General features: G+C 43.0%; 1 protein-coding gene across 3 annotated transcripts in view; it reads right to left on the reverse strand.

Annotated features, from left to right (window-relative positions):
• CADPS (calcium dependent secretion activator) overlaps positions 1-25949 on the reverse strand; it is a 578687-nt gene that overhangs the window by 94609 nt on the left and 458129 nt on the right. For 2 of the 3 annotated variants that reach the window (XM_049861704.1, XM_049861702.1), the window contains 4 exons: positions 17875-18031; positions 16952-17093; positions 5181-5336; positions 508-655 (listed from right to left, as the gene is read on the reverse strand). In XM_049861704.1, coding sequence (XP_049717661.1) covers positions 508-655; positions 5181-5336; positions 16952-17093; positions 17875-18031 — 603 coding nt within the window. Of the gene's footprint in view, positions 1-507; positions 656-5180; positions 5337-8823; positions 8956-16951; positions 17094-17874; positions 18032-25949 lie in introns of all 3 variants that reach the window. The other variant, XM_049861703.1, reaches the window with a different exon arrangement.

Here is a 25949-nt window from a genome sequence, read left to right on the forward strand (position 1 = left end):
CAACTCAATCTAATGAAAATTGGAAAGTCTACGATTTCCAGAACCTGCTGGCCCAGGGCTGGTAGCAGGGTGAGCTAACATGATCGGTTGCAGAAGTTGCCTGGTATAAGAAAGAAAGATCTGCTTTCCAGATGTCCAAAGTGATCACATGCACCTCAGGTGTGCAAATAACCTGCATCCTGGCAGCCACAGGTCTGTTAGAGATACCAGCCTAAGAAAAAAAGGTCGGCAAACACCATTCGGCTTCAAGGAACTTTGCAGCCACCCCAACTCTTGCCAGGAATCACGCCCAAGTGAATGAATGGCATTCACACCAGCGTGTGCCTTGGAAATGTATTTGACAAACAGATACCACACACTCATCTGCAGACTGTGTGTGCATCTTAATCCACAAATGTTAAAGTATATTTCTGAACCTAGTGGATGGAAGGAATTTGTGAAGCTATCTTCTACATGATCGATGGAGGGGAAAGAATATGTTATTATTATGATTTTTTTTTTTTTTACCTCTTGGCCCATTTCCATGCTGCAGAGTTTTGTTGACTGAGCTTTGGCGTCCACCATAACATTGAACATGGTGCATATTGCCTGTGGGACTCGAAAATCTGTTGATCGACTGGTTTTTTGCAGTTTAACTTCAAATGCAATCCTGGTTCTATTAAAACAAAGTGGGAAAAGATTAATTCAGTGTTCAGATGGCAGCGGGTGGAGGAGACATTTTCTGAGAGGTCAGGGAAAAAGAAAACTGAGGGCTGTAATCAGTTTCAATCAACAATGACTTCACGTGTGTTCTTTTTTAAATGATTTTCCCAACTATGGTGGGCCTATTCATGGAGACAGCTAAGTAGACCCCCGCCCCCCGCTCCGGCAGTACATGGAACACCTGTAGCTCGGTGCATTTTTGTCTGTTGTTTCCATGCTATGGAGAACTCTAATTGCAGGAGAATGAATGAATGAACAAAACCCGATTACAGCATTATAACATACGCACTTTCTTTCTCATTGGCAATGGCCTACTTTGAATCGCTTCATTGGGAAGGAAAAAAAAAAAAAAAAAAACGGCTTCTAAACTTCAAAACCTCATGGTAGGGGAAAAAAGTCTTAAGTGACATTTATTGTTTTTGTTCTTTCTGGTTTTAAAAGAGATTGAAACCCAGCAAGTTCATTATATTGCTTTAAAGACTACAAAAATATTTTTTTGCTTGTTAAAGCAAAGGGGGATATACCAAGCTGTTACAGATGGCTGCCTTTGGAGAAGGGAGGGAAATCGGAAGAGTAGTATTGGGGAGCTGCTATTACATTGTTTTTTCCCAATGTCAGTGTATTATTTTGCAATAAGGATATATTATTTTTATCATTCGAAATGTCATAATATACTTACAATTGAAGAATTGTGTGATGGTGGACTCCCGATATAACATTCTGATGTAGTAGCAGTACCCAGTTGCTGTCGAGTTGATTCTGACTCGTGGAGACCCATGTGTGTGTCAGAGTAGAACTGTGCTCCATAAGGCTTTCGACGGCTGAGTTTTTGGAAGTAGATTGCCAGGCCTTTCTTCCAAGGTGCCTCTGGGTGGACTTGAACCTCTAACCTTTTTGTTAGCAGCTGAGCACATGAACTGTTTGTACACCCCAGGGATTCCAATTCTGACATAGTCAGGTAACAGAGTGACACCAGCAATGTACTAACCATTTACAGGCAAAACCTAGCCCGGCATGGTCAGCTGGCAATGCAGGTGTATAATCCTCCATATCAGCATTTTAAAGGGGCCCAGTTCTATCTTAAAAGGTTCAGAGAAGTGGGTCACATCATCACTGGTCTTTAAAACAGTAAGTGGCCTTATTAAAGCCTCTTCTAGTCCAAGGGATCTTTTCAGCACCGCAGTTCGATGTCAGGTTCTGGAGATGATGCGGCCTCCAGGAAAGCATTGCTTTTAGAGGGGCTGCATTCACGGTTTTCTAACAGTGCCTAGCAGGACTGCACAGCTAGTGAGCTCAGGAAAGGATGCCAGCTTGCTAACATGCCCGGGTGCATGCAGGCAAGCCAAGTCTAATTTCTAAGGTTGGAAGCCCAGTTCTTAAGAAAAAAAACTTAAAAAAAAAAAAAGACACCCCTATATATTACAGGATTCTGTTAAAGCAAAGGTATCTTGGTTTCTAAAGACTCAGGGCACTGAAGCCCCTTTCTAATCACGCTAATCATTCTCTGCTGCCTGAACATGCTTGGTTTCCGGCTGTGTGGAAAGGCAGCTGGTGGGGACTGAGGTGGACAGGTCCTGTACTGATCGTCGGAAGCTGGTGTGCCACTTCCGGCACGACTTAAGAAATGGAAATGACAAATCCCTCCCTCCCAATGAAGCCATCGTCTTCTGTTTTCACAGGAGAACTGTTCATAGCCCTTGAGCACGGGGCTGCAGAGAGAGGAAGCTGAATGCAAAATTAATGTGACCGAGAGGGCTGATACCCACTGACTTTTCTCTATGGGACCAAAAGCCAGGAATGGGAGGTCCCTTAATAAAACCAACTACCCTTGAGGGCAGAATCGGGTACCTGTTTTCTACCTAGTACAGTACCTGACGCAGACTAGACTGGAGGCTGAGCAGATGTCTGCTAAATGAATGACAAAACTTAGAAACGAGAAGTGCCTTTCTCACTTTTTGGCATTGCAAGTTTACAGCTACGGAACAACGCCCTTACTAAATTGTCGTTCTAGGACAAGGGGCTACGAAACCCTGGTGGCGTAGTAGTTAAGTGCTACGGCTGCTAACCAAAGGGTCGGCAGTTCAAATCTACCAGGCGCTCCTTGGAAACTCTATGGGGCAGTTCTACTCTGTCCTACAGGGTCGCTAAGAGTCGGAATCAACTCGACGGCACTGGGTTTGGGTCTGGCAAAGAGGAAAGGGTGGGTCCTAGGCTCCACTAGTGCAGATTCCACTTCCTGGAACAGTCAAGGTCATCTTCACATTCTTTCCTCTGAATCTGGGGGTCTGGGGCTGATATTTCCAACTATTTTTGTTTGTGCTGATGTTAAGGGCTTTAATGGAAAGGGACAGAAGGAAACTGAAGCGTCCAGGGCCAGCTAGAGGAATACATGTGTCGATGGCCAGCTTCTGTCAATAAAACTTTACTCAACAGCTGCCACATGCGAAGCATGGTGTTGGGACCTGGGGAGAGCGATGGGTGCAAAAACTAATACCTTCTACTCCCTGCCTCTGAGCAGCTCACATTCCTCGAGGTGGCTGACTCACGAAGACGTGATGACGATGTGCTAAGGGATAAAACGAGTCACTGTTTCCTCTGACATCCACATGTCTTCCCCTTTTCTCTAAGCATCTCCGTATTTCTTACTCTCAGAAGGCTGGCTTCTCAGAGATGGGTATGAATGTCTTACTGTGCAAATGTCTGTACCACATCAAAAGCTGTCCACAGACAAATTTTAAGTCTAATGCATTTTAGCCCCTAGAACAGATCAGGGGACAACTTTTTGCCTCCAGGAAGTGTCCTGCAATAAAGTGGGTTTTTTTGTTTTTTGTTTTTTTTTTCCCTTTTGGTACAATAGTTTGACTGTGGGAAAACAGAGTTGCTTTTCCTGAAATTGATATAGTCTATGCCTGGGGTTGCCACGAGTCAGAATTGACTCGATGGCAACCGGTTTTGTATATAAGATGGTGGAATTCAGTACTCTAAGGAAACTTTTGACCTTGTTGGGTTTGAGAAAGTCTTGCCTTTAGTTCTAAGAATGGGAAGAAAATAGTACAACACCAAATCTGGATCACCAGGACTTTAAGCTTCCAGACGTGGTACCAGACACTTGCCCAGATTCTCTAGAGCACATGCTTCCTTTCCCAAATCCTGCTGAGATGCTCACCTACCTGGGATCAGGTTGCTCTTTTGCCTTTTGAGTTCCCACTTTTGATGCTCTTACTTCTCTTCTTCCAAGATACAAAAGGATGAATTCAGAGCACTCCCAGCCAAACTGAGCCCCTACCACCTGCAACTGATCCATCAACTAAACTAGACAACATCTGGAGATATGGAGTGGCCTGAGCTGCCTGTGGTCCTTTTTGAATGAGAAAAATAATGAAACCATTATGAGCTGGAGAAAGAATTTGGATGTATGTCTGGGGATAGACAGAATGATGATGATGATGTTAAGTTGGTGGAATTTTATTTCTATATCTTAAACAGATATAGATACTCCATGAGGGAAGCGGTGTGGCCTCCCATTCTTCATTGTAAGCCAAGAACTCAGCACTGCGCCTGGCATATAGGAGGCGCTCAGGCGATTTTTGTTGAATGGATGCTTACTGTCCTCATTTTCTTCCCTGCTCCTTCTCAGGACTATCCGCCTGGGAGCTTCAAATGTGGCATTCCCACCTCAGTATGACATACCACGGTGACAAAGCAGACAATCTGTGGGACATCAAAATGCATGCTCAATATCTCACATGCCCTTTTTGATATCTAGTTAGATACTGGGCAAGACAACTCATAGTTGGCACATAGTAGGTACTCAGTTCATATATACAGGACAGATGATGCTGCTGAGGTCCTGCCCATGTTGCTGGTAAATCACTAGATCGCTGCTTACCTGTGCTGGATGTGCCAGCTCCAGAAATGCATTTTCTTTTCTTTCTTTCATCCAACCGTTCTTCCAAGCACACACATATACATTTAATCAATATCTATTAAGTGAATATTTTGTGCGAAACATTGCCAGATATTGGGGCTACAGAGATGAACAGGAGTGGATAAGAATCTTCCCTCATGGAGCCAACAACCACTAAAAAACTTGTGGTCAGAGTGTTCAGAGTTTGAGACAGGTGAGGGGCAGGGAAGCGGAGTCTAGGCTGGGCAGTCAACACTTCAGCTGACTTTGACAAGCTATTATCTTCTCCAAAGAGTTCCAGATTATGGCCAATTGACCACATGGCCACCTAACTACAACAACAACAACAACAACAACAACAATGCCATGTCGATTCTGACTCATAGCGACCCTATAGGACAGAGTAGAAATGCCCCATAGAGTTTCCAAGGAGCAGCTGGTGGATTAGAACTGCCGACCTTTTGGTTGGCAGCCGAGCTCTTATCCACTGCGCCCCTGGGGCCATCTAGCCTTCCCTAGTCAGTATAGAGTAGAGAAAGCGTGAAGAGCCTGTCCAGACAACTTTGCTCACCTTTTGACACAAGATTCAATCATGTCACTTGCCATCAGCTTTAGCCGTTGTTCCAGGTGTTTTCCAAACTCTTCTTCCGGCCAGTGCAAGTCCCTAATGAAGGTCTGCAGGGCATCAAGTTTCCAGAACAGGTCTTCTGAGGTGCCCGACCCATTACTGGCAGAATAAAGATTAGAAAAGAGGAGTCATCCACTGGCCTCAGGCTCTGAAAAAGCTGACATGAGGACAACTGGGGCTAGGAGGCAAACGGTGGCTTCCACATACAAACGACGTGTGTCGGCGCTGGAGGCGGGGGCAGTCTCCACCGGCAGATTTTGAGTTTTACCATACACGACTTAGTCTGCTTTGCGTGGCCAATTGCTCCAGACCAGCAAGAAGTCTGAAGAAGGTGTTGCCCCATAACAAGGCGGAGAACAGTGTATGGTAAAAATCAGCCTTCTTTTAATAACCACATTAACACATGTGATGATTCAGATGAAGGCCACGAACCAGGGGGAGAAGTAAGTCTCAACGGATAATAACTACATGGCAACATGCAGTTATTAAAACTCAGGGTTTCATGCACTTCCCCAGCTCGCCTCCAGGGCAGAGGCCTCTTGGAGATTGCAAAAGGCTTCCCGTTTCACAAGGCCAGTGCTAACAAAGTGGTGAGCGAGGACCTGCTTTCTCTCTTGAAGAGCTGGAAAGAAATCGGGGTGACTCAAATCAAGACAGGCACACCTGGATACCTTGAATCCAAGATTCTAGTTCAGTTTGGTAGTTGCTCCAATTTTCATAGACCAGCCCATTGCACAGGCAGCCCCAGGACGAGGCCAGTCAGGGGGAGGTGAGTGGACAAGGGATACCTGCCATGCTTTGGGGCTCAAACCTGAACTCTTTGACTGTTGCGTCATCTTACCCAGTCCTCTGTACAGATGGAGACATTGGTCTTGACTCCTTTCTGCACAATGACGTCTAAGAAACGTTTACCTGGGGTGTCCTCGGAAAGCCTGTGCACAGGAAATGCTTCACCTCTCACCCTCCTGCCCTTCTTGGCTGCCTTTCTCTTTTGTAGCAGTCCCATTTGGAGCTCGGAGGGGTGGCCCCCCCACCCCCTTCCTCGCATACCACTAATGCTAACACGGTACTTTATCAAATGGCCGACACACCATGCATTACCACTTGTTCTGACATCGTCTATAGAAACAGATGAGAGTGGGTGTTTCTATTGTGACAGATGCCAGCTGCATTGAATTAATGCTTCAGAGAGAAAGAGAGCTAGTGCATAACGCGTACACAGCTACTGCGGGGTGCGGAGGGGCAAACTCCCAACATGCCGAGAGGGACCCTACGGTGGGACCAACAGGGCAATGCTCTCAAGGACAGACCAGTCTCAGGTCAGTACGTAGATGTATCTGACACGAAGGAGCAGGAAACATGGAAACACGTCCTTAAAATGAAAGGTGGCAAAGGAGGCGACCAGAATTATGAAAAGATATAGAATCAGGCATTTCCTGGTGGGTGACTGAGAACCCACACCTTCTTCTCAGATACTGCCGTAAGCACTGTTCAAAAGCCGGGGAACGCATTGTCCCCTGGGGAAAGTTCAGCCTTCCCCTGACCCCATCCTGTGCTTGGGAAAAAGAAACCCCAACTTTGTCTAGCTGAAGCCCCATTTTGGAACTGCACGGTTGTATGTTTTAAATCATTAAGTACATATGAATGCAATAATTGGTATTTATTACAACAACATTTTGACACCCATCTGGTTTCAGACTTTCAAAAAATTCTTCTAGGGTTTTTTTTTTTTCCTTTTCTTTGAAGAGCTTATTATTAAGTTTTGACATGAGGAAAAGAATATTTTCTTTTTATTTTTAAGATAAACTGTTAATGTTAAGGCAATAGCACCAAGATTATTTTGATTGCTGAGCAGTTACCAAAACGTGTTCCCACTCGTGCCTTCACTAATTGAATAGAGACCATTATCTGCATTGTCACAATGTCTTGATTCATATCTTTTCAAAACCAATGTCACAGAGCATGCACAGAGGAAAGCAGGAGAAGATTTCAGATATTTATTCTTTAAGATTTTGAACAGATACTACCTAATCTAACTTCTAATGTAGTCATCTTAGCATGAATATGATTTGTGTTTCTTTTTTTAGAAGTTTTTTTTTAGATGCTAATTTTTGGAGGTCTTAATTTGTCTTTAAAAGAGAATCAGACACATTGACCGTATGATTTCTTTGTGAGCTCGCAAACAAATATAGGTTGTTATAAATATGAGACAGCTTTGGAGGAGTCAGGTAGAGCTGTCGTTTACATGTCCCGTTCTCTACCTGGATCACTGCAAAAATAAAAATGCCTAGGACCGTCTTGATGGATGTGATTTTAAGATTTTCAAAACATCACTGCCAGCTTCAGATCATTTTTTATCCCTTTGATAATAACACTTCCCTTTGAAAATGTGCCAATTTATTCTTTCAAGAAAAAGCTTATCTGGCCTATAATTAGCTAGGGAATAAGAAAAGGATCAAAGGAGGGTACAGAATCACTAAACCTTATTTCACTTATTAAATCACGCACGTGGTTCTAATTTAATTTCTCTGAGGTAGAATTTAGGAGTGCTGGGTCTTCTCACCAAGGAAAAAAGGACAGAGGATTTGTTTCCTAAGCTAGAAGCAATGGCTGCTCAGACGCCTCACCTTCAAACTGCTGGCTTAAAGAGACAGAGCAGCCTCCGAGCAAAACCACCCTGGGCAGTCCTGGTTTTCAGACCACAGGTGATATGGCTACCAAAAATTTAAATTTTTTATTGTTTGAATCTTGCATTTTCAAATTCTCACAGACCTTCCTGCTACCTAGAGAGTTCTTCCTGTTTCATATCGCATTATGACCCTTGAAAGTATCTTTACATAACGTCTGCATTATTAAGGCTTGATCTGTTCACAAGTCTTCATTTAAGCCCTGAACATACTATCACCATATCGTACCATTTGGTGACACCAGAAATAAGCTTTATGGTTCAAACCAACCCAACCGAAAGCCAACCCATTGCCGTCAAGTAGATTCCAACTCAACGCCACACTATAGGACAGAGTAGAACCGCCCCATAGGGTTTCCAAGGAGTGGCTGGTGGAATCAAACTGCCGACCTTTTGGTTAGCAGCTGTAGCTCTTAACCACTGCACCATCAGGGCTCCTATGGTTCAAACAGTCTCTAGAAAATTATTTATTAAAAAAAAAAAAACTTCTAGGTAAGTGTATTTTCCTCTTAGATTTATAGGGGGTCAGAGATGACTGGCTGGCCCATTGAAGAGATTTCCTGGACTGTTTTTGGATGACTAACTCCTAATGTCATGCTACCTGCATTAAAAAAAAAAAAAAAGGCATAATGCTTTTGCAAAAGAATTCAGGAAGTGCAACATAGTTCCTCAAGCGTTCAGTGGGCGTAAGACAAATTGTTAGTGCTGTATATGTAGAGAAAATGTCTCACAAACACGATGCATGCCAGAAATAAACAATATTGTCTCTGTATGATCAGCAAAATATGTCTAATTATCTATCTTCATCTCTGTTATATAGGATGTATGGAAATAAACAATACATATCCATGCCAAGATCACTTAAATTTAAATTAGATCTAATGTGAACTGAATACACACTCAGCATCATATATAGCAGCCATCCATGAGGGTGCCGAAAAAGTAGGCATTTGTGGGATGCCTAGAGGGATGTTAACTGGCAGATTTGGTACTTTGGGAAGGTTCACACTGGGTAGGTTACTGGTTAAACTCCTGTGGAAGAAACAGACAGAAAGAAAAAATAGCATCACGGTGACAACGCGGGTGTGGCAGAAGCATGTGACAGTTGTACATAAATTGGCTAAGTCCACAGCAAGACAACAGCGAAAACAACACACTCCCAGGAAGCAGTTATGGATGGAAAGCTGTGGTGGGGCTCAGTATTCAGTAAGAAATGACAAAAGTTAATGGGAAAAACCAAAAAAAAAAAAAAAAAAACACTGCCAGAGAGTGACTTAAAAGCATGGACATTCATGGAGCACCCCTACAAAATGATCGCGTGGTTTAAATGGCCTTGTGAGAGTCCTTCTGTTCCCAGACCCATTGCCAAAAGCGTCCAGCACCTGTCGCACAGGAAGAACTTGAGGTTCTTGAGACCCTTGGTGTCGTCACGGCTGGGGATGCTGTGACGTAGCTAAGATTAAGAGAAATGGTGGAAACACTCTAACTTTTTTGTTTTTATTTATACATTTTTTTGATGAAGGCACTTTCTCCAGTCAGAAATTAGATAAAAGATATAACAGGAAGTTGGCCATGTGAACGCATACATAATGATGACATACAGAAACAAAACCCTTTCCAAAGGCTACTTTTGAAGATGGGGGTATGTGCGATGGGCTGTCAGAGTTTATGGCTGAGATGAAGTAATCTCATCAAGAAAACGGATCAACATTAGATAATTCTACAGAACACTAGAAGAAAATGGAAACTTCCTCTCCCAAGTTAAGTCTCATTAAAGTGGAGAAAGTTTTATGCATAGAAACAGACACCTAGGGAAAGAAAAGATCCCCCAATTGAGCTCTTACATTAAATTCTTTGACCCAAAGTAGATTTAAAGTGTAAGCTTATATCATAGTAGTTACTCCTGGAAACGGGATAGAGCCTGGAAGGAAGCATGGTGGGGGAGGGGGGGACTCGTGGTGGTGTTCTGTTCCTTGGTCTGGGGGATGGTTACGTGGGTGTGTTCAGTTTGTGAAAATTAATAGAGCTGTGATTTTGCCATAAAACATCAAAATAAAAAAAGGTAGAAACAGTTAAAAATGATATCTTGTATCAGCTTTTTGTTTTTGAACAAAGACTGACCAACTGATACGATGAAAGAGAGATGGATGGTTTTATGAGTCGAATCAACCCTATCCCTTTGGAGGGCTTGTGTCATGCGCTGCTATACATGTGCTGTGTGCCTCTGCTGTGGCATTTTAAGGGTGCCCCATCCATCCAAAGCCACTGGCATGGTGGACCCAGCCTACCTCTGCATCTGAGAAGAGCCTTCCTGGGCAAGTAGCATTGACAGCACTTTGGCAAAGGAGCTGAGGTTCTCTTTTTGGATCTTGCAGAAGGAGAGCAAGTTTTGACGAAGCCACCCTGCCCGCGGCAAGCTATGTTTGGCTAATAGGATGGCCGCAATGGCTGGAGCTGCCTCTGGGCTTGCTTAGTAAGGTGAGCCTCCTCCTAAGCCAGAAATTCTGCACCCCGTGGATAGTCTGGATGCCGGTCTCCCTCTAGACACAAGTCAGCCTCTCACGATGGCAATATAGCTCTGACTTTTCAACTGAAAAACCTAGAATGCAAATGTGCCAACCTGGCAATCCCTTCCTTAATGGAAACAGGTTTGTCCAATACACTTCACATTTTGGGAGAGTCAATTATAAGTCTCTTCTTTGGACATGTTATCAGGAGGGACCAGTCCCTGGAGAAGGACATCATGCTTGGTAAGGTAGAGGGCCAGCGAAAAAGGGGAAGGCCCTCAAGGAGATGGACTGACACAGTGGCTGCAACAATGGGCTCAAACATAGCAACGATTGTGAGGATGGAACAGGATTGGGCAGTGTTTCGTTCTGTTGTAGATAGAGTCGCTGTGAGTCGGAACCTACTTGATGGTGCCTAACAACAACAACAACTTGGGACTAAAGGGTACTAAAGGGCACTCGGGAGAAGAGGAGCTAAATATGACTATGAAGTCAAAGGGAAATATTGTCTGTTTTACTGGGGAATGTGCCCGTGAATTCAGTACCTGGTAGTTCTCGGTCTTAAACACTGCCATGTAACAAACCATTGGTGATTTCCACTGATACATGTGTAATCCTCTATAAGCAAATGTGGTCATTAAATGATACACACACTGAATAGTGATCAAGGAATTAGGAGCTCTTTAGAGAGGGCAGCCTGTAAAGTCAAAATGTCGATTCTGAGCAAATTAAAAGTAGCAAGGGATGAATAACAAACGTATAAATGGATGTGAAAGTAACTCAGTGTAAACATATTAGTGGACGGTGGGTACACAAATCAGAAATGAGCTTCGTTTGCACATGAAAATTTTTATAAATTGTCATATTAATCAAAACGTACCGTGTTTATAAAATACGACATTTTGACTGCACTACTATACTGGGCTCCTAGAGCAACAGTCCCTTCATGTGATGTGTTAAAAAGCTCTACTTTTACAAGGATGAAACGTGCTTGGTATTCCTGCTTGCAGCAAAATAATGTAGCGTGTTCTTACCATTTCATTTGGATATTAGTAACTTATCTTAATAATTAAAGAGGTAATTCCAAGTGTAATAGTTTACTAATATCCATGAGAAAAGGGGGAATTTTCCAGTTGCACTGTTTTTTTTTAAATAATTTTTATTGTGCTTTAAGTGTAAGTTTACAAATCAAGTCAGTCTCTCACATAAAAACTTATACACAACTTGCTACATATTCCCCATTACTTCCAGTAGCACTTTGTTCAGATCAGGCTCCTGGAGCTGCTGATAGATATAATAAATCATCATTTTAAAGAGGGTCCTTTAACAAGTACCTACAAATAAGTCCGTCACGCTCCTCTGCAAGGACCATAATTGGGTGTCTCTGGACAGTACGAGAAGTGTCAATTGCAATCCTAACAACTGATAGGTTAAAATTAGACTCTTCCATTCATTTGGGAGACTGCTAAAAAAGAGTAGTTCCCATTCAGGTGAAAGGGTCTGTCCCTGGACCACTGGATTAAAATGTTCTCCTCTGCTCTCCCTCACATGGGTGAACCTTACAGATGTGTGCAGGTCTCATCTCTTCTGATGATAGGAGTGACTGGAGGTGGAGTCAGTCTTCGCTTTCTAGAATTAATTCGAATCAAGATCACACCTCCATGCAGAAGAGATGTGGCTAGATCTTCTCGCAAAGACCTCTGTTTTAGATTGATGGATGGGGTTAGATTTAAGGTACGGAAAGCCTTCTACTTTTATGAGCATTTGTTTATTTTCTGACCTAGTCCCTACTTTGGGGCATGAGCACTCTTTGAGATCTTCCTAAAGAGTGGAGTTTCTTAACCTTTTATTTTGTATCATCACCCCACCCCCCCACTGACTTTTCTATGAAAATTTAATACCACAGATAGACTGTGTATCTGTTTATGTACTCTAGGTATAGCCAGCTGGTGTCAAGTGATTCTGACTCATGGTGACCCCATGTATATCAGGGTGGAACTACACTCCATAGGGTTTTCAATGGCTATGCTCTTTCGGAAGTAGACTCCCAGGCCTTTCTTCTGAGGCACCTCTGGGTGGATTCAGGCTGGCAATCTTTCATTTAGGAGCCAAGCACTTAACCATTTGGATCACCCAGGAACTCCACTGTATGTATACCTGTACATATATTCATAAAAAGAAGAAGATTTTTTTTCTGTCCCCCCGCCTACAGAGAACAAATTTTTGCTGACTTGGGGGCTATAAAGCCCTTGTTGAGAATGCATGACCTAGAGAATAAAATTGTAAACTTCATGGGATTTTAGAACCTCCCAACCATTCTCTCCAACGTTATGGCTTGCCTCCTTTATAATGCATGCTGGCCAAAACCCACCATTCACTGTACAGCCTGCTCTGCCATCTCCCATATTTCTAGCTTGGCTCCTGCTGTGTACCAGTACTCCTACCCCACATCTTATTCTCCAGGTAACTCCTTTATGGCATCTCGGACCCCTTAGCTCAAGTTCCCCTCTCCTCTATTCCCTCACAGCTCTGCCCTCCGGCATTTGTACATGTGACGGCACAGAATACCTGTGGTGTGTGCAACACACTAAATAGATCCTCTGGATATGAGCCACCTCTCTGTAGAGGCATAATTGGCATTTGAAAGTCATTTTTCTTCTGCGTCTCTTGCTCAGACCCAACTACGTTGAAATCCCCAACTGGGAGAATGTATCATTTTCTCTCTTTCCCATCCCCATAATTTTCCTACTGTACCCTTACATTTTATTGGCCTGCACAAGTTCCTATATGTCAGTCTGCAAATCAACAAATATTTACCGAACACCTGCTATGTCCCAGGCCCTGTTCGAGGCACTGGGGAGGCAGGGCTGATCAAACATGTATATGTGTGTGAATATGGAATGTGCCATTTTCAAGAATACTGGTATTGGAAAAGCCTTGGATTCAGAGCCCTTGTTTTACCAAGGAAGATACTGAGGCTCAGGAAGGTCAAGTGCTTTGCCAGAGGTCACCCAGCAAGTTGCTGGCAGAGTTGGGAGTTCTGATTCTAAGCCCAGTACTCGTTTATTTCACACCAGGCCATCTAGATGTTTGCCAACGTGTCTTTCGTCTAATGGCTTAATATCATTAAGAGGCAATCTGGAAAAGGATATTCTTTTAAAATTACTTTTCATATGCGTATCTCAGGCAGAAAGAAGGCATGCATTTTGAGAAATGAGAAATCCAGATTTTGCGGAGTGCCTGTATGAAGAAAAAAAAGTTTCCAAGGTAATAAATTTGGAAGCAGGGTTTATTTGTACTGGGCAGGGCCACCCCAACACGAAACCAGTGGCCATGAAGCCGAGGTTCTCTGTGCCTGAAGGTGGTGAAGTACAGACTGGGGGAAGGGGGGGTCATCCATCAGAGGGGAGGTAGCAGCGGGTCCTGACCTGAGCAAGACTTTGGATTAGAACTTTCTAAGTTTCCGTCCACACTAAAGGCGGTCATGACTTGACTAAGAACGAGATGATGCTAATTAGCTGGTGGAAATGTTGCCCACTGACTGCTGGCTGGGCCAACAGCTAAGATTCAGGGCTGCCGGGAGGGTTGTGAACAAGCTCTCCAACTGTGGGTCATGGCCCTAAGACATGTCCTGATGGATTCCCATGAAAAGGCTATGGGCTCCAGATTTTATTAACAACGTGGGCTAGCTATCCTCAGCTCTGGTCAGAAACTATGGCGTAGAGATTCTAACTCGACCGTATTTGGCCTAGTGGAAACTGAGGTGTTGGCTCCTTTTCTCTCCTGGCAGAGATAGAAGGCCAGCTTTTAGAGGAAGGCAGCCGTGGGAGTTAGACATTCTACTCTTTCAATCAAGTGGCTGACGTTGTACCAAGCCCAGATGATGACTCTCTATTTCCTTTTCTAGGGTCACCTTTTGGAATAAGATTATCTGAAGAGTAAAAACTTTTGCTCTGTTTTTAGTAAAACCCATATCTTGTAGCATTGTCTCCTGCTGTCCAAAAGGAAAAATAAATCCTGCTTCTTGTGTCAACAGGCTAATAAGTAAGTGGTCAGATGAAGGTTCCTACTTTGTTTTTCTTCACATGGTGGAGGTGTGGGGAAACGCCTTCCTCCTAGCACGTAAACATGCCCCAATCTCCTCTCTTTCCCTCCATTTTGTATGGTTCTGCAAAGCTGTTCCATGTCATCTGCCTGCTGTTTACAAATCAGCTAATAAAACGTGTGTCGTTTCAGAGAATTTTAATTTAGCTTATGTTTTGTTGGCACCTTCAAATATCTCCATATACTCTGAAAGGCACGTACTATTTAGCATGAACTGAACAAACTGCAATCCCATTTAGTAACCGACAGCATAATTTTGGACAGCAAAAAGTGACTTTACAAAAACACATCTACATAAAATATTCTCAGGTTCCTGTTAACAACTATTATTCTGTCACATACTTTCAGATCTTTGAATTACGGATCCAAGAGTTCAAATGTTATTTTTTTTTTTAAATCAGTAAAAGAATCCCTAACCAAACCTTCCCAGGCTGAGACTTTCAATTATGAAAATGACTTCGATTCTCTCTTTACTTCTGATAGTATGAAGGATATTTAATGCTTCAAAAGGAATAATGGTCATATATCTGATTTGTGAAGAATTTTACAGGCTTAAATTTAAGATGGCCCTAGTGACATTACTGGGGGGCTTCATGACAATTTTCAGACACTGGGTAGGGTCATTTTTTATCAGCTTTTCAGATGAAAAAACAAGCTCTGACAGGTTCAAACAATTGCCTTTGGCTTGTAAATGGAGGCTGAGGCCCTCCATCCAGGGCTATTTAAGAAGAAGTGAACGGTACTGACCATTCTCCCCAATGTGCCTTGGGAATAGTAGCCTCCACATTTATAACCAAGTAAGTAAATGCAATTTCAAGACCACTGCTATTTAAAATAGATGAGCGTTACTAATTTTAACTTCCTTTTCCTTTTCACGTGAAAGCACAATTGTCTTGTTGATAGTGACTATTCAAAGAAGAAAAAAAAAAAGAGTCCTCTGTTGATGCCTTATCATGAAGGGACCCAGTTTTATCCTCCATGTTAAAAGTCAGCAGGGCCACATGAAGAGGCTGTTACACAACACGCCAAAATTTAGATTTCTTGATGCTTGCAAATGAAGAACTACTGCTTATTAACTTGCACCAAAATGTTCCCTCGTGGCTCAGACGTGGAAAGGAGGCATTTGTTTCTTTATCAGTTAGAGTCTCCTACAACGTGATATTAGAGGGAGGATCTCATTTCAGAAAACTGCTTCAAGACTGGGCATGAGTCAAGGCCTCTAAACTGAGGAATACAGCCTCTTGATTATTTGTTCTGGAGTGCCTGGAAGTTTGATTGTACATAACCTCATCCTGGTTGCTGCATCCCAAAGATGCAAGGGGCTAGAGAGAACAAAATGATCTTATTACAGTAAAAGAGGCTCTAACAGGGTGAAGCCAAAACCAGGCTTTATCAGAACCTTTTCCAGTCATGCCAGGAAGCTCTTCAGATAGGAGTCCTCTATCTTTCCAGCAAGGGGAGTCTGAAGCTGACACTCTGGCAGGCTGGAGTATCAGCCCTCCCCTTTGCTGGAGATTACAGGCGGCACTGAACCTGCCAAACATCCTCAAATAGGCTTTAAGATTTGCCACGTAGTTGTGGGAACTGACCAGTTCACCACCAACAGGATTTCTTGTAATTTGTCCTGCAGGATACTTATCCCCCACACACACAAAAAAAGAGTGCCATGATGAAATAACATTTAGGAAATTCTGGATTAAACAGAGTTAAACAAGATTCTGTATTACTATATTCTCAGACGTTTAAAGTACACCAGTGGGCTCTGTGGCTCTTTGGGAGACAAAGATGTGGGGGTGGACTAGTAGGGTAAATAAAAATAGTGTTTCCTAAACACATTTGGCTATCCAGTCCTTTTCTTGAGATGAGTCTCAGAGGCCTAGACCAGGGAAGGGCAAACTATGGCCCGCAGCGCAGCCTCCTGCTTTTGTAAACATCTTATAGGAACACAGCCCCACTCATTCCTATTGTCTATGGCTGGTTTTCCACTACACTGACAGAGCTGGGTAGTTGTGACAGAGATCAAATGGCTCACATAGTCTAAAATAGTTACTATCTGGCCTTTTAGAGAAGAAGTTTATGGATTCCTTGCCTAGACACACCCACGGAACATACTCTGGGAAGCACTAATCCCTAGGGGTAACACCATGGGAGTACGATACACAGTACACATGTCACAGCCAGGCTTATATTTCTTATTTATCTTGTGCAATAAAACAAAGATTCCATTGCATGAAACGTTTCTTGACCTCTTCCCCCCTCCACTTTGGCAAGTGGGTGATGACAAGCACCACAGCAGAAAATCCGTCCAGTCTCCATCCACGCTAACAATAAAACCCCATGACACCATTAATCCATCTCTGTATGACTCTCCGCCATTTGCACCCATACTCCGATGGTATCAAAAGAGGTTTCCTTACTTGACTGGTTCCCATGACTCCCGCTCAAAGCCCCTGTGAATGGATTGTGCAATTGAGGACTCCATCAAATCCACATATCTAACAACAAGTGGGGCAAACAGGTCTTGCAGATGTTTGTGAAATTTTCCATTGCACAAATTATCTAGAACAGATAAGCAAAAGCTTGGTAAGAAACCACAGTTGCTTTATCAATGTACAATGCACACACAGAGGCAACTGTCTTCTACATTAAGCATGCTTCTGCTAAGGAAGCCAAAAAGAGAGGAGAAAGAAAAGTACATAACAGTCTTGAAGCTCATGCTTAAATCTTTTCGGAAGGAAAGTGGGCTTCAAAAACATTTTACCCATTTGTGTTGCCCTTCTAAAAGGAAGAAGAATCATGCTTCTTTCAAAAACAACAAACAACAATCTGCACATTTTTGCTTGTTTTTTGTTTTACTTTTGCACTTGCTACCCTTCCTCCCATTACGTTACCAAAAAGAAAGAATACCCCTTCTCACCTCCCCCATCCTCCCTGGGGAAGAAGCTCTATTCTATGGCTCTGTGCTACTGTTAAGATGGAGTAGTGTTAAACTAGAAATTGTTTTTCATCTAGAAAGCATCTTTCAATAAAAATTGCCAAATGTGAAGGGGTTAAGTTAATTAACTTGTTCAAGAGAGGCTAAAACACACAGAGTAACACCTCTTCTCACGTGGCCCTCGTGTTCTTCTGTCCATTAAGAGAGGGACTCCTCGCAACAGGACACTTGTTGGAAGCAAGGCAATGTCCATCAGCTGTGAGAGTATTTTTTTCTTTTTTTAAAGTAATAATAAAAATATAAAGGGCTATGCCCAACCTGAAGTCTACCTGGGATAAAGATGTTTCAGTGATCTGTTTATCGCACACCACTTAAGAACGTCAAATAGTCGAAGGTGATACATACGATCAGTACGGAGAGAATCATTCAGCAGCTGAAACAGCGGAAAACTGTCCCACGAGTCTGGGGGCTGCACCTCTAATGCTGCATCCATGTCCACCGCAAAGAGTGACAGGAACGTCTCAGCATGTTCCACCATTAAGTCTGACCACCATGCAAAGGCCTTTGAAATTTGGCAGAAAAACAACAGACAAAGACGTGATGAGCTTCTTTCTCGGACCTAGGACATGAACGCAAGACCTCACTGTACAAGGTTAATTGTGCATCCATCAGGGTTTGGTAATTTTATTGTAAAGGGAACAGCATTTTTGATACAACAGGGTCTCCAAGTGTCCCAAGGCAATGCCTTTCATGAAGCCAGGCTGCCTTAGAGACTCCATTCTGACCTGTTGGTCAGAGGACGCTGCTGTAGAAATGACAGACGTTAACTTCTGTTCAATTTACAATAACTCAGTATGTTTTGAGTCATGCTCTTGATCACCGTTGTGGGCTAGTTCTTGCTCTACAGTATTAGAATTTGGGAGTTTCTTCACTGTGTTTATGGGTTTTCTGCTGGTCTGCTAACTTGAAATTTTGTGATTATTCTTCACCTTATATCTACATGCCTGGGGCTTAATTGTCTATGGTCTCATACAAACTCAAGGACTCATGTTTCCCCACACATTGGAAATGTTTCTCCTATTTTATACCAGGTCAAAGGGAGCCATTGTTGCAATTGCCACAACACTTTGAGTCAAGATCTCTTTAAGCAGGGAGCCTTCGGTTTGGTATCTGGTCTGTAGGAACGATCAGGCTTTAGGCTAGGAAACACTCAGTAAGATTAGGACTTACTTTTCTGGGGTGTTGGATACATATGTACATTGAAAACCAAAAAATATCAGTGAAGTAACTCATTTTCATGCACATGGGTCCTTGGAAATCATTGTGCAGGGTCTCGGGGGTGACATTCGCATCGGACTGGGCCAGATGTGAATGCAATTCAAAGGCACACTGCATGCATGTGGACCAATCAGTTCTGGCAGGGGGCATGCAGAATGAGTGGCGGTGTCAACAGGCCCTTTTTTGCTGACTTCAAAGAGAGCAGAGAAAAACAGGACACAACAAAATTGCCAGCCCCTCCTGATACCCCACCTCCCCACCCAACGCCGTAAAGTATTTACGTTGGAAACACTTTCCGGAGCATTCACCAAAAAAAAAAAAAAAAGGGAAGGCGTTTGGAAACATGAAAGATGATTATGGAGATAATTCCATAAATGAAAGAGTTTGTTCAATGGCCAAGCTCTTCTATGATTTATTAGTTATTAGGGGTATTCTAACAGCCACTAAGAGGCAGGCTAGGAGTCCACCTCGCTCCTTTCATGAGACTTCATTTTACTTACTTCTCCTTTATCAACATGTGGCTGGTTTGCAAATTAAATGGAAAAAATCAAGTCATGGACCATTCCACAAGGCTGGCTTGGCTGGAGATAGACACCTGCTGTTTCCATTTTAATTTACAGTAAAACCTCACTGATTCAGAGTGACGGGGGAGGGGAGATGCCAGGGTGTCAGCAACACAGCCTAAATTATTGGGCTTTCTAAACAGACCTATCAGTTTACTGCTTCCAATGTAGTCTATAATTGGGTACAAAGTTAAAAGGTATTAATTTGGTCTACCTTGGTTTTCATATGAACGTATTACAAATATAAAAGTTTTTTTTTTTTTTTAAGCTTCTAATAATTGTAAGGTAAGCTGACCTACAAATCGAAGACAAAGGGAAGCTTTTTTCCCCCGAGAGGGAAAAAATGAGCTTGGTTCATCTCACTCGTAAGAGGAGCCTTTAGAACTCCCAGAGAAATTTGAGATCATGTCAAACATTTTACTTAAGGAAAATTAAAAGAGCCACGTCTGCAATTGAATTCTCATAAATTCCAAGTATTTGGGTCTGAACCAGTGAGGTTTTATTGTAGTGTTACCACCTGAGGACAAAAGCCCTGGGGTTTGGGGCTTGTTCCACTGCCTGCCTGGCGAAGTCCGAAAGAGGAAGAAACCCTCCATCCCATCCCCGCTGCACTCCCAGCCACCTGTCTTTTAGGCAGAAACTGGAACCTGCTGGAGGCCCCACCCACCCCGTTCTGACCCTATTTGGAAGGCTGGCTCCCATCACTCCTGATCCAGGATGTCTGCAAAATTCATAAAGGCACACCAAATGTGCACTAATTCTTTAGTCACTGAATTAACTTTACATCTTCATGGTGAGTCCAGGAAAATGTTTACAAGGGAGACCGAGTTGCCTTTCTGCCATGATTTTGCTCCAGGATGACAGGAAAAAAAACAAACTGAACAAAAAAGCAACCCTAAATGCCTGGACTTAAAAATGTCTTAATCCAACCTCATACCTAGTTCTTGTAGCTTTTTAATTTAAAGTTGCAAATCAGAGGCCACAGGAAGCAGCCACGTCTACCATCTACAGAGAACTTAGCCCCAAGGTGTAATTTCATAAATTACTGAGCAAAGATCTGCAGTGGTTGTGTTAATCACCATATAGCTAGGGAGCCCTACAAAGAACAAAGAGTACTGTGATATGAATTATCACCATTGGAGCTTGGCAGAGGAATGTAGCACTCTAGTGAACCAAGAGAATTTAAATTTGGGATTGCAGAAGAGGTAGAGACCAGGGCTGCTTCTGTACACCCTAGGTAATTCTTTCAAAACCCCATAATGACACCTGATTCTCCGAGAAGAAGAAGATTCTAGCAAGCAAGAGAAGTAACAACCAAAGAGCCATATCATAATCTCGGTCACTGACAGAGTCTGCGTCACTGAGTTGGGCAAGACAAGGTTTTTTTTTTTTTTTTCCAAACTATATTTATTTTATGCTTGCTGGTACAGGTGAATGCTCTTTTTGTACATGTGCTAACATAATATTTCTGGGCATCTCAGTTTTTAGAAACCTTTTCCAAAGACAATGAGGAGCTATACTTGGGCTTCTAATAACCTACCCAATGGTTTTCATTATTCAAAGGCAGAGACGTGGGCTTTAGGGAGAGTCAGCCACACTGAGTACAGTGTACAGTCTGCACACACAGTCTACCACACGGAATACACTGTACAGTCTGCACACACAGTCAACCGCACTGAATACACTGTACAGTCTGCACACACAGTCAACCGCACTGAATACACTGTACAGTCTGCACACACAGTCAACCACACTGAATACACTGTACAGTCTGCACACACAGTCTACCACACTGAATACACTGTACAGTCTGCACACACAGTCAACCACACTGAATACACTGTACAGTCTGCACACACAGTCAACCACACTGAATACACTGTACAGTCTGCACACACAGTCTACCACACTGAATACACTGTACAGTCTGCACACACAGTCAACCACACTGAATACACTGTACAGTCTGCACACAGTCAGCCACACTGAATACACTGTACAGTCTGCACACACAGTCTACCACACTGAATACACTGTACAGTCTGCACACACAGTCAACCACACTGAATACACTGTACAGTCTGCACACACAGTCAACCACACTGAATACACTGTACAGTCTGCACACACAGTCTACCACACTGAATACACTGTACAGTCTGCACACACAGTCAACCACACTGAATACACTGTACAGTCTGCACACACAGTCTACCACACTGAATACACTGTACAGTCTGCACACACAGTCAACCACACTGAATACACTGTACAGTCTGCACACACAGTCAACCACACTGAATACACTGTACAGTCTGCACACAGTCAGCCACACTGAATACACTGTACAGTCTGCACACACAGTCAACCACACTGAATACACTGTACAGTCTGCACACACAGTCAACCACACTGAATACACTGTACAGTCTGCACACACAGTCTACCACACTGAATACACTGTACAGTCTGCACACACAGTCAACCACACTGAATACACTGTACAGTCTGCACACACAGTCAACCACACTGAATACACTGTACAGTCTGCACACAGTCAGCCACACTGAATACACTGTACAGTCTGCACACACAGTCTACCACACTGAATACACTGTACAGTCTGCACACACAGTCTACCACACTGAATACACTGTGTAGTCTGCACACACAGTCAACCACACTGAATACACTGTACAGTCTGCACACACAGTCAACCACACTGAACACACTGTACAGTCTGCACACACAGTCAACCACACTGAATACACTGTGTAGTCTGCACACACAGTCAACCACACTGAATACACTGTACAGTCTGCACACACAGTCAACCACACTGAATACACTGTGTAGTCTGCACACACAGTCAACCACACTGAATACACTGTGTAGTCTGCACACACAGTCAACCACACTGAACACACTGTACAGTCTGCACACAGTCTACCACACTGAATACACTGTACAGTCTGCACACAGTCAGCCACACTGAACACACTGTATAGTCTGCACACAGTCTACCACACTGAATACACTGTACAGTCTGCACACAGACTAGCATGCATATATGTACCCTGCTACATTGCACAATACATGTATACATGTACATACGTATACATAGAGAGAGAGATTGGGAAAGTGAAGCAACAATACATGAAGGCATAATTCATGTGTGTTTGTGTGTGCATGTGTGTGTTTTAATAGCTTAGACTCCGAGAACAGAATGAAGTTATAATTAAGACATAAATGTGACACATGCTACCATACACTGCATGTATGTATATATGATATATTTTTAGCTGCTAGGAAATTTTTTCTATTGGGATATTTAATTGCTTTATTTTGGAATTAAAATGGCTTTAAGGACTATTATTTTCAGGGGGTGAAGGCAAGTCTATTTGTCACTTTCATCTGTGTGGTACCACCAAACACATGGCTGTAGAGCCAAAATCCATGCTTATGATTTGACGATTTTCTAGCGTTTACTGTGCACCCAAAGAATATGGCAGTGAGTACTGGTTTTTTTTTTTTTTTTACTGGTCTGTAGAGAAAAATTTGTTTGAACTTCATCCTTTTCGGCAGCAACAACCCATCTTTGGTGTGCCAGTGCAAATTCTACATCTTCAGCTCCAGCCCGGTGGTTCTCAAGCCCAGCTGTACACTGGCATAACCTGGGCAGCTTTTAAAAATTACCAACGCTTGGCCCTTCCCCATGAGATTCACACTGATCGAGCTGGGGTGACACCTGGGCATTGGTATGTTTTGAGAGCGTCCCAGGTGATGGCAATCAGTAGTGAAGGCTGAGGACAGGTGGGGGCACCTTTTTGGTCACTCCACCTTGAAATGAAGTCGCTCTCCTTTCAATACATTTTGAGTGTATCATTCACTTGGTACTTCCCACTTAGGCTTTGTGCTTTTCATGATTACATACTCATATATTTTGCTTCCTTAGTCTGTTCCTAATAAAACAGCCAACCTTTGTTGAGTGCTTCCTAAGTGCCAGGCGTAATACCAAATGCTTCCCTTCACGTAGTCTCCAGCCTAATGACAGCACTTTGAGGTAGATTCTATTATCATTTCCAATATACAGGATGAGAGAGGTTAAGTAACTAGCTCGAGGTCACAAAGCATGGAAGGGGCTAAACTGGAATTAGGAGCTTGAGCTCCTGGCTGCTCTGTATTCTGTTGCTTGAAGGGCTAGGTTATTTTATAACTCTTTGTCCTTGAAAAATCACCCAGGTGGGTGCCTCGGTGCTCAGCAAATAGGAAATGCTCCAACGGTAGCTTTTAGTGGGTTGATTAACTCATCAATTGATCTCAAGTAACGAGATTTTGTGATTGGGTGAAATTAGTAATTTGGGGAACAATCCCGTGCATTTATCTAAAAGCAAACCTGGTTTCTGAAATTCTACGGTACGCTAAAGTTTTCATTCCTAACTTCTGAAGTCAGGAATGAGAACAGAATTGAATTTAGTTCTGCCCTAGTTATTCACTCCAAATGGCTTTTGGATTATGTAAGATTAAAATATTTTGTGATGATGGTCATTAGGGCAGTTTAAGGTGATGATCAATTTAGTGAAAAAGGGCTTCTTAGAAAAGTGAACATGCCTTCTTTGGAATGTAAACTCTCCTCTGGCAACTTTTTTGAGTAATTTGAAAAAATACACATCCTTTCTCTTAGCCTGTAGCAGCCTCAGAGAATGACTTGAGAAAAATCAACTACGCCCTGTGGTTTTTCTTTTATCATTCATTTATGAGCTGAACTGTGACTGAAGAAAACCATTCTGCTTGTAGCCATGTCTTCAAAAAGTGTGTTGACTTGATCTGGCATCCTGGGAAAAGCCTCAGTCACCCAAACCAGGGGAGGCCGGGCCAGATCCCCTCCACACCTCTGGGGATGATTTTGAGGACATCTGGAAGAGCATACTTACCACCTCTTGAATCTCAAATGCCCCAATCTGAAAAGAACGCCATATATAGAAGAGAGGAAAAAAAAATTCTGACCTGAGTTCACTTTGGAAACCCTGGTGGTGTAGTGCTTAAGTGCTACAGCTGCTAACCAAAAGGTCGGCAGTTCAAATCCACCAGGCACTCCTTGGAAACTCTATGGGGCAGTTCTACCCTGACCTTTGGGGTCGCTATGAGTCGAAATCGACTGGATGGCAACAGTTTTGGTTTTTGGGTTTTTCTGAGTTCATTTTATATGCCCGGAGGTTAGTCCAGGTTAAGATGCCTGGAGGTTAGTCCTAGGTTTAGATGCCTGGAGGTTAGTCCTAGGTTTATATGCCTGGAGGTTAATTATAGGTTTATATCCCTGGAGGTTAATCCTAGGTTTATATGCCTGGAGGCTAGTCCTAGGTTTATATGCCTGGAGGTTGTTGATCTGCTCCCGTTCTCACTCTGGCTGAGCCCTGCTGGGTGCTGTATGAGTCGGTCACCCTGCCTTGTATATGAGCCCTCGTTCTTGGAGGTGGGAACGGTGCTTCTTCAGCACTCTCTCTCTATATAAATACTGTATATACAATGCACGTACAACACTTCAGAGGAAGATTAGTGTCACTCCGGCTAGCTACTGCGTTTGTTACTCACCTGCCGTAATAAAGGTAAGTACAGACATACAGGGAACTACGCAGGCTAAGGACAGAATCAGGCGGGGCGCGGGGTGTCTTCGGATGTAACTGCACTTGCTGTTAGGTCTGTCAACTGCTTCATGCACTCACGAGAGAATCCCCCACGTTTACCCTGCCGTGGAGGGCCCCCCGCTTCACAAGCAGTCTACTGGACGTTGCTGTTACATTCCTTGGGTCAGTGTTAGAAAGCAGGAGCACTGGGAAAAGGTCCTTTAGAAGACATGGAATTGGAAGGTCATGCAGAGAGTTTGACAGCAGGTGGCTATTTCATTGGGTTTAGTCACATACCTCTTTCCCCTGCCAGGATCAGCCAAGATTGAACGAACAGTAGAGAAACAGGGAGGAAATTTAAATATGCAATCAGGCATTAGTTGGGACAACTGGATTTATGGTGTATTATATATAATCTGTCTAGACTGTTGACTTTCATTTAGGCCTGCCTGGGGTTGGTCATTTTAGGGTGCTTGAGAAATTACTTTTATGGAATGCCTTTTTCCCCTCTTTTGCTGTCGATTTAGATACAGAGGAAGAGTGAGGATTAGTGCAATTTTCCAAAAGCTTATTTTAAAAGATATGATTTTAAATCTCAGGCTTGAAACAAGCAGTGATACAACAGTTTGATCACAATCCGATCTGGGAATCTTCCCTTAGGAGGGTTGGGTAGTTTAAAGTCCTTATGGGTTTGGGATTTAGTTGGCTTTGAAATCCCTTGGTTTATAATTATTATCAAAACAGTCATTTGGACAGTGGTTGATAAAAAAGTAAACTATTTATGTAGATGTAGGCTGGAGAATAGACACGTTGAACAACACAGAATAATTTGCTTCTGCCACTGTTTAGCCACCCAAGTAAATTTAAGGTTAGAAATGAAGACCGTAGTGCTAGCAATAATCTACACTGATAAATTAAAAAAAGATGGCCCATGATCCGCACACCAAAGAACCAATAAAAACAACAGTGGTGGCAACAAAAACAACCACAAAAGACCAAAAAATATTTTGTGTGT

The sequence above is a fragment of the Elephas maximus genome, chromosome 20, assembly GCF_024166365.1.
Source record: "Elephas maximus indicus isolate mEleMax1 chromosome 20, mEleMax1 primary haplotype, whole genome shotgun sequence".
NCBI classification, from domain to species: Eukaryota; Metazoa; Chordata; class Mammalia; order Proboscidea; family Elephantidae; genus Elephas; species Elephas maximus.